Source organism: Lolium rigidum, chromosome 2 (assembly GCF_022539505.1).
Source record: "Lolium rigidum isolate FL_2022 chromosome 2, APGP_CSIRO_Lrig_0.1, whole genome shotgun sequence".
NCBI classification, from domain to species: Eukaryota; Viridiplantae; Streptophyta; class Magnoliopsida; order Poales; family Poaceae; genus Lolium; species Lolium rigidum.
This window is the reverse complement of record NC_061509.1, coordinates 49,366,934-49,375,533: the sequence shown is the minus strand read 5'-3', so window position 1 is coordinate 49,375,533 and position 8,600 is coordinate 49,366,934. Positions and strand designations below refer to the sequence as shown.

Here is an 8,600-nt window from a genome sequence, read left to right as displayed (position 1 = left end):
GAGATATCTGCAGAAGCTCCCTCGTCTCCTTACTTGCATGAGATGAAACACATCTCAACTTCTCAAGAATTGTTTGTCATCCATGTAGAGAAAAAAAGAAGGAATTGTTTGTCCTCCCAATAGCCAGTGCTCTATAAATCGAAGCTAGTAGTATTACCCAAGATTTCCTGTACTCTTGTCAGCGCAGTGCCATTACTAGTTTACTACCTTGTGCTCTCTGCTTAAACATTGGTTCATTAGACATCACATTTCCCAAAGAAAGATTACGTGGCTATATAAGGTTCCAAGAGTCAACCCCGTTCAGTGCCCCTTCAGGATCTGTACTAGATTTAAGGGTTACACAATGACCACTGCTGAGCCTTTGCCCACAGGGCCGGCCCTGAACCATGGCAGCCATAGGCAGCCGCCTAGGGCCCAGGCCAGGAGGGGGCCCAAGATCGGAGCTTTTCTTTACTATGCGCTGAAAAAAAATTAATACAGATGAATAGGCTCAGCGAGAAAAGGACGCAACAATTACACAAGCGAGTCCGCCGATCGTTCCAACTTTTATCGGGAGTCTCCCACGAAGCCACGACTACATGCTGTGGTCGATTCTCTTGAAAAAAGTAGAAACGGTCGATTGACTCAGGCCTGGGACTATTCGTCTGTCTACCTCGTTTCTGCGTCTCACCGATCGCCTCGCCTGCCGCTCTGCGGCCCGATCGCCTCGCCCACTTTTTGCATTACTTTTTTTTCATGTATACAGTGCTTGACACCCATGTGCACCAATGTATTTTCGTTTTGCGTACACATATATTAGCTTTAAGGGGCCCTTTTGTCGACTTTGCCCAAGGGCCCCAAAAAACATAGGGCCTTGGGCAAAGTCGACAAAAGGGCCCATAGGCTGTTGGCCTCATCACCGCCTAAGCCACATGCTTGATGAGATGGCATCGCTCCATAAGAGGCCTGACAGGATCAAGGAGGGTGAGGAGAGGAGATATGGCCACTGGACATTGGCAAGGAGAAGTCAATGGCACAACTTCTGTTAAGCTTCTCCATTTCCTAATTTATTGGGACATGGGAGGTTTTTTGATGATATGGACACGATTTGTTGCAACAAAACGACCAACGATCTTCCGCCCCCTTCAACCAAGAGTTGTGCAAAGGACACGATAATTTGTGTGCTAGACTAATCTAGTGCTATATAAAATATCATTTTGTCACATGAGTGCCTAGGCACCTGGTTCGTTCGAGGCAAGTATATGTTGGCATGTTACAGATGCTTTCAATCTCAATTGTGATCACATATAGATCAGGTGTCATATGGCTCAATACATTGACTTACTTGTCACAGATGTAAAAACTTCTGCATTGATGACACACCCAACGTTTTCCAGATGACATAAGGATACAACAGTGCCGGCAAGAATACTGCAAATGGACCATAATGAAATCTTCCTTCATTCGATAAATGGTTCCCCCAAGCTGCATACATCAAAATTGAAGTCATGTAAAGGTGCCATCCAATTTAAACAAACAATTACGTTTTCACGAAGACGAAAGAGAGGATTTCGAGAGAGATATTGTTACAATTACCGCGTACAGCTGAATCACTTAATAAACTTACCTTTTCCATCAGCATAGCATCCTTGGAAGCATTCCCACTTGTCTTACTCTTCTTATGAAGCTTTCGGTCATCTTCTTCTTGACGAAGTTGACTGATCATATCTTCAGCAGCTCCTGGCCAGTAATCTCCATCGAAGTAAGGTAAACGGGAAGCGGTAACTTTAGCCTTGCACTCCCCCATAGTAATGAAGAAATAGTCATACAGATTTGAAACCTCAAGAACAATCTCTTCCTTAATAGCTTTTCGGAGCATAGCTAGGTACCTGAGTGTAAAGACATTAGAAATCATGCAACCAGGGGCTAGATGTAAGCACAATAGCCCACGTCTCAATCTAAGGTCTTACCACTCCCGTAATTTGCCAGATTTTGCAGTCTTCCGAATCTCAGGACGGCAATATAAAATGTAATCTTCACCATTCAAAGGTGGGCAAGCCCATATGTAACAGCTTGTGAATCCACGCAGCTTGCAATATTCAAGATACCCTATCTGCGCGCATAGAGAGCTGTTGTAAGATCGGCAAAATTGTAGCCCAAAGAGGAGGAAGGCATCATATCTAATATTCATGCAGGAATGTTCCAACAAGCCTAGAACAGAAAATATTGGCAATTGTGATTAAAATCCAGCATATGCAGCAAGGTACCAGAATTTCATGGTAGACAAACTTGCGTAAGGCCTCTCCGGTGGCTGCTTTAATCTCAGGTCTGAAGTATTTCACAGAATCCAGGTATGACAAATAAACACAACGTTGGTTCGGATAAGCACATTCAGCACCAAATTCTTGAACATACATTCCAAATAAGCACACTTCTACACCTTCTATTTTCTGGAACAAAAGAACAGCCTGCCAAACATTCATAGGGACAGAATCATGGATATTGAAGTATGTTGTCACCAAATTTTACCTTATTTACAAATTCTTACTTTGGACTTGTATGGAAACTCTGCCGGGTAATTATCTTCTTGAAAAATTTCCAAAAAACATGGTTTAACTTCAACCTTCATATCCACTGATGAAACAACTCTGACCACAAGATCTTCTGCCCCAGCAACCTAACAATAGGGAACAATTAGACTTTATAGTGATGGAAAATTCCTAGCAAAATGCTGCACGATGATGCCAAAATGAATTGTGTCTCGTATTAAGGTGTCAGTACTTACATGGACTCCAAGGACAGGACAATCATAATAGTAAAGGTCAGTATTCACATGGTGTGTAGGCACTTATAAAACACTTGCAGCTTATTTCGTCACAAAGGTGATACATAATACTAATGTGCATTAAGGTCCCACTTATTGTTGAGAAACATAAACAAAGTACACACGCACTTCCAACAAGACTTAGTTTCACTAACCTCGTCAAAACTATGTCCTGACTGAGATGCCCGAGCCAGTCTCTCCAGCTTAAGCCGTTTATAAAGCCGTTCTTCTAGATGATCGCTAAGCACAGTTCTTGGTAGATCAGTTGCCCCAAGAACGGCACTCTGTGGTAAAGGCATGCGGAAGCCACGTTCCACTTCTTTGATGCGGCAATACTGGCAAGTATACTGCCTTTTGTGTTTTCGCGAAAAATACGGGCAAGCATACGGTGCATGTCCTCCATCATTGCTTCTGCCATTAAACAGAGCACATATCTGATGCTGCCAGCATTCACATATGTTGCACTGAACCCACTGTTGAATGTACCATTCAGAAGATTTCTAATGTCTTTACACAACAAGTATAACTAAAACTGTAGTCATACAACATAAGAACAGAAATGAGAACTAACCCATTTTTCGGTTTCTCCATCATTTCTTTTTTTCTCAAATCGGGCCTTCAAAATATTATGTCCTTCAACGTCAATGGTATCACCAGGGGACTCATCATAACATGGAGTACACAAAAAGTGGCGGATAGTACCATTATTAACAGTAAAGTATGGTGCATTTCTCTTTATCCGAGCACCACAAGGGGAGCAATGTATCAACGGAGGCTCAAAAGTAAGCTTTTCCAGTTTGCAGAGCTGGCATGAATTTTTGTTGTCAGAAGACATCATCAATTGATTCTTTTCAGCTTTAGCCTTGCTCTGTCAAATGGTAAAACATGTAAAACAGTTCCTTCTAAAAACATGTATTAGGCTTATGACAGGTTTCATCATGGCAATTCTATAATGGGAGTATTCGCACAGAAGCACAATGCACACAACAAAAACAGATAATAATTATCATAAAGATGAGTGGAAATTTTGGTAAAGCAACAGTCTGGTTCTTCTTGTGTAAGTGTGTGCAGTAATTAGATTTTATGTGAGAAAGTGAGGTAGGAAAATTACTTTTTACCCACTGGAAAGTACACTCTTGTATGTTTGCGTATCTAAAGAAGGACAATAAAAGGCACAAATAACAACTGATCTGGTGATTTTTGGGGGGTAAATACCTACGGTAAAGCAGGTTATTTCCAAGTAAAATACATACCTGGCCAACCCACATACTTAGAGTGTCTATATGTGATAGGGGTGACAATAATCGAATCTTAGTCTGTGTCTCATTCATCTTATCAACAATATCCCATAGGAGAGACGCCTTGGCGTGACACTTGCATGGTCCATCTTCCTGATAGAAATAAGAACAGGAAGCTGATGAACAGGGATTAATTACAAGTCTACATCTTAATATCTAGGAAGGTCATGAGCAATTTAACCATGTGATGTGCTCCTCTAGTTCCAAAAACAAATATGTGCTCTCCAACAACAGAGCAACCAAGCTTGCAAGTGCAAATCAGATAAAAAATAGTACTGTACGACAAGGAATGAACCTGGGAAAGAAGGATAGCGCTGTTGACAGAGTAACAGTGGTTGATGAGGCACTGTTTCAGAAGGAGAATGGGCAATGCGTCTAGGACTTATCTTTTGAGAACGCCGGTTGGACATCCCAATCAATCTCAAAGTCAACTAATCTGATGTGATCCACTGTTTGGGATGGCAGCTTTTATTTAAATGTTTTTGGAATCCCTTTAATTGTTTGTGGACTGCTGTGCCATTCAGACTTTTATATTGCCCGGTCAGTACAACATTTCTGGGCTTTGTTTTGTTACCCACTTGACTAGACACTTGCATTAATTATACACGCTCTAACAGAACTAGGTGACAAAAGACCAGTGCCATGATACCCAAATGAGGCATTCGGATTTTATGAGTTCCATCATTTGGATGCCATGAGCTGACACGCTTGCTCTTGTACAAGATGCACCACCAGTACGTGCCCCGCCACCCCGGCGAACAACATCGACCATACCGTCCTCGCAAAATATGGCCAGCATAAGAATCTGCACGGTGCAGCATCTCGACAAGTAACCACATAAAATTTACTACATGGTGCATTGTGAATTCTACAATGAGTGAATTGCAGAGAAACATACCTTCAAGTGGGGGTGTAAAAAAATTTACAACTCCATGGGATTTTTAACACATATCCCCTCCGTTTCCAAATTAGCTGAAGTCCAAGTCTATAGAAAAATATATCAACACCTATAACAACAAATTAATTTCATTAGATTCATCATAAAATGTTATAAATAGGAGCATTAGTATAATTGTTTATAGGCTTCTTCAAACCCAAAAAAGTGTAACTTATGACATATATATTACTTGAACCACCTCCCGGTACCAAGTCCAAACTTTTGCTCTAGAGATCTGATTGTATCTTGCAAGAGAATGTGACTTACAGAGTACAATATACATGAGTGAGGTCAAAAAATGGTACAAATACGGTTCTTTTAATCTACTGACCTAAACCTCTACTTCCCAAGTCCCTGATCAACCAGGAAAACAAAACAAAGACTTCCGACTCATCCGCAATTTTCTGGTAAAACTTGTGTCTATGCATCACGGAGTACAGATGAGGAGGTGCCGTTCACATGTTTGGCACTCTCGTCGGATCTTTGCGCCAATGTCATCAGTGATCATTCAGGCCTTTTATCCAGAGATATTCTTTAGGCCTTCTGGATAACTCTGAGCTTTGCACTTCTACACCTCTGATTTAGTTTCTCTTCCTCTTGTGAAGGGGTTATCGGTCTTTTTGTCAGCACAGTGCCATTAGTACCTTGTACTCTCTGCTTAAACCATGGTTCATCTTCATCGTCAATATCAGCATACGCCAAGTCTTCAACGTCCTCATCGGCTTCGCCTCCATGAATAAGTTCCAGGAATGTCTGCTTCACAATTCTATCCTCTAAACTGTGGAACGAGATCACAGCAAGACGGCCATCTGTTGCTAGGCAGTCAAAACAAGAATGAATTGTGTCTTCTAGAATTTGGAGTTCATCATTAACTGCAATCCTAAGGGCCTGAAACACCCTTGTTGCTGTCTTAATCCAGCCTTGCCGTCCTGTAGTTCATAAACTTGTTGTGAGATTCTTATTAATTATCTGCGCCTTGCAAAAACTACTGATTTACTTCCCTCTGTAATGTTATTGCAAATGCTACAGATAAACCTTGAGAAAAATGTACAAGTAAAAAAGCAGTAATTTGCATACATCAATGGTACACAAGCAAATCATTTTTTTTAGCAAATTAGCAAAAATTTATCAGAAAAACAAAAATAAAAGGAAACCTTGCCCCGTGTTATCACAATCATAGCTTCGTATATACCTCCTGAAATGGTACATGTTCTTTGGATAAGTTTGACAAGCTCCCCAGTAGAATGCAAACCCCCTGTTTTCCGTTCTTTAACAATTCTCCTCTGAAGGGATTGCCAATTGCTTTCCTCCCCATAATCACGGAGGATACGCCCAACTTCAAGCTCAGGCCAGGAATTTAAGATATCTTCTGCTGTTAAAGTTGCCTGTCTAATTTTACTAATTGGTTAGAAGCAGTAAACCGTTTGGACAGAAAACAAATGTCTAGGTTGAGTTGCACCATTAGACATTTTTCCTTTTGGATATTTGACACCCGAGTTCAATATAGTACAAATGAACATTTGATTGACAAATTTTAATATAGAGTATTAATTAATTCTAATATGCAAATAGTGTGGGCTTCTACAGAAAAATATTGTCCTGGGTTAGCAAATATTACATAGAGAAATAATAATTGCCATGAAAAGTTACTATGGAACTCGTGCATAATAAATGGTCAAAGTGAAACACAACAGAAATGAACTAAGGTGTGACTGTTTTACAAATTCCTAGATAGACTGCGTGATTGGCATTCTAAATATGACTGCATCTAAATATTTTAAGCGTGTGCTATCTGCTACAAAAATATCTTTTTAGCAAAGACAAAGAAATATAAGATCTAAGTTGCTTTAATCCTTATGCAAGATGCAACACTATGATTGTAGTAATTAGCAAGAAGCATAAAGCATTCATAGATGGTGCATTTTAAGTAAGGATGTAAGTAGGAGTAAATCAACACTGACCTTAGGGTCCATACGCATATCGAGTGGACCATCATGCATGACACTAAATCCCCTATCTGACCTGTTAACCTGCATACAGTGCAACAGCGAATTCAGATCTGCACATGTTAAATGCCAGAGGCCTATCATCAGTTTCACCACATTTTACTGAACTCTTGACCTGCATGGATGACATGCCAAGGTCTATAAGGATGCCATCAACTCCACAAGAGCCATCCGCAAAGCTCTCGTGGACACCACCAAGAACATTCTTTATGTACTTGAAATTCTTGATGTGAGTGTAGGCGCGCAGCTTCTCTTGCGAAGCATCCTCTCCTCCTTCATCCCTTGTCCTACTGGCAAGGAAAGCCTCAATGTGGCGCTGACCAATCTCCAGCGCAGAGGGGTCAACGTCCATGCCGACGTGCAGCTCCATCTCCGGGTGCGCCTCCATCATCTGTTATTACACAAGTCCAAGAGGCATTCCATCAAACAGCTTATAGGCACGAATGGGAATGCGGCATTTGAAGCCACGGCAAGTAGAGGCATAATCCTACCGAACTCGAGCAGCTTGTGCGCTTGACAGAAGTAACGTAAATAAATGGGAAGGGAATGGGATTACGGACGGCGAGGGAGTGGCCGGCGGCGCCGAGGGTGCAGTCGACGAAGGAGCGGAGCGGCAGCGGGCGGCGGAACGCGGCGAGGACCTCGCCGAGCAGGACGGGGACGTGCTGCGAGTGGGAATGGCGCCGGTAGAGGTCGGGGTCGAAGGCGCCCTCCGAGCGGGTGCGCCGCTTGAGGTGCTCCTCCAGCTCGCGCCGCTGCGGCCGCCACATGCTGGTGTCCTTGGCCTTGGTCCTCGGCTTGGTCTTGCCGGCGGATTTGCACGAGACGGCGTCGTGCTTGCGGCGGTGCGGAGCGGCCGCGACGCCGGCGAGGGGCTGCGCGGCGGCCGGGCGGAGGTGGAAGGGGACGAGGCGCCGCGCTGCCATCGCCATGAGAGTCAGGAGGCCCGCGCGACGGCGCGATGAACGGATAAATAGCGAGCGCCGCACGATCAGGGATGGACGGCTTGCTAACCTATTCTATTTTCTTACTTACCACGTGTATATCAGGCCAAAAACGAGAAATGAAGTAAGAGTGGACAAATGAACACTGAGCTACACGAGTAGATCTTTATTTTAAAATTTTGAAGTTATATTATAAGTTTTTAAAAAACTAGTAAAAAAAGTTGTGGATGTTGCTACTGATAATATGCACAAAACATGCAAAATTTTAATGTGAAATTCGATGTATTTTAGACTATATAAAATAATAAATATGTGGATCTGAGTATTGCGACAAATTATAAAATATATTAGATTTTATCATTTTTGTGTAGCATAGAATACAAATAAATTTCAAATTAAAGTACTGCATGCATTCGTTACATCTAAAGAATTAAGATTTTTTAGTACTTTAAAATGTACCTTTTATTTTTTAAAACATAAAGAACTTAATATTAAGATTTATCCGTACAATAACTTTAGCAATTTGTACTATATATGCAAAATCTTAATACGAACCACTTTATATTCTAGGCTACACAATAATAATAAAATCCGACAAATTTTATAGTTAAT

At 41.7% G+C, this 8,600-nt stretch overlaps 2 protein-coding genes across 4 annotated transcripts; both read right to left on the bottom strand.

The window, feature by feature from the left end:
- Positions 1 to 893: 893 nt before the first annotated feature.
- LOC124691720 (probable histone acetyltransferase HAC-like 1) lies at positions 894 to 5,174 on the bottom strand. 3 transcript variants are annotated; one of them, XM_047224993.1, is made up of 10 exons: positions 5,000 to 5,174; positions 4,751 to 4,906; positions 4,057 to 4,194; positions 3,375 to 3,671; positions 2,959 to 3,276; positions 2,528 to 2,656; positions 2,247 to 2,447; positions 1,950 to 2,092; positions 1,607 to 1,868; positions 894 to 1,464 (listed from the first exon to the last, which is right to left on the bottom strand). In XM_047224993.1, the coding sequence occupies exons 2-10, from the start codon at positions 4,898 to 4,900 to the stop codon at positions 1,321 to 1,323; spliced, it is 1,782 nt and encodes a 593-aa protein (XP_047080949.1). In that variant the 5' UTR covers positions 4,901 to 4,906; positions 5,000 to 5,174; the 3' UTR covers positions 894 to 1,320. The 3 variants fall into 3 exon arrangements, with proteins under 3 accessions (XP_047080949.1, XP_047080951.1, XP_047080950.1); XM_047224995.1 differs by lacking the exon at positions 4,751 to 4,906; XM_047224994.1 differs by lacking the exon at positions 5,000 to 5,174 and having other exon boundaries at positions 4,751 to 4,991.
- Positions 5,175 to 5,199: 25 nt separating this feature from the next.
- LOC124691721 (ribosomal RNA small subunit methyltransferase H) lies at positions 5,200 to 7,976 on the bottom strand. Its single transcript, XM_047224996.1, has 5 exons — positions 7,605 to 7,976; positions 7,160 to 7,435; positions 7,000 to 7,068; positions 6,231 to 6,423; positions 5,200 to 5,967 (listed from the first exon to the last, which is right to left on the bottom strand). Exons 1-5 carry the CDS (start codon positions 7,974 to 7,976, stop codon positions 5,573 to 5,575), a joined length of 1,305 nt encoding a protein of 434 aa, XP_047080952.1. The 3' UTR covers positions 5,200 to 5,572.
- Positions 7,977 to 8,600: the final 624 nt, after the last annotated feature.

Coding starts and splice junctions, on each gene's coding strand:
- LOC124691720 (XM_047224993.1), bottom strand. CDS start 4,900: ATGCTGGCCATATTTTGCGAGGACGGTATGGTCGATGTTGTTCGCCGG. Junction 3,672..4,056: donor TAAGTATGTGGGTTGGCCAG/GTATGTATTTTA, acceptor ACCATTTGACAG/AGCAAGGCTAAAGCTGAAAA. Junction 1,869..1,949: donor TCTGGCAAATTACGGGAGTG/GTAAGACCTTAG, acceptor CTTTACACTCAG/GTACCTAGCTATGCTCCGAA.
- LOC124691721 (XM_047224996.1), bottom strand. CDS start 7,976: ATGGCGATGGCAGCGCGGCGCCTCGTCCCCTTCCACCTCCGCCCGGCC. Junction 6,424..6,999: donor ATATGCGTATGGACCCTAAG/GTCAGTGTTGAT, acceptor AAAATTAGACAG/GCAACTTTAACAGCAGAAGA. Junction 5,968..6,230: donor AACATGTACCATTTCAGGAG/GTATATACGAAG, acceptor TATGAACTACAG/GACGGCAAGGCTGGATTAAG.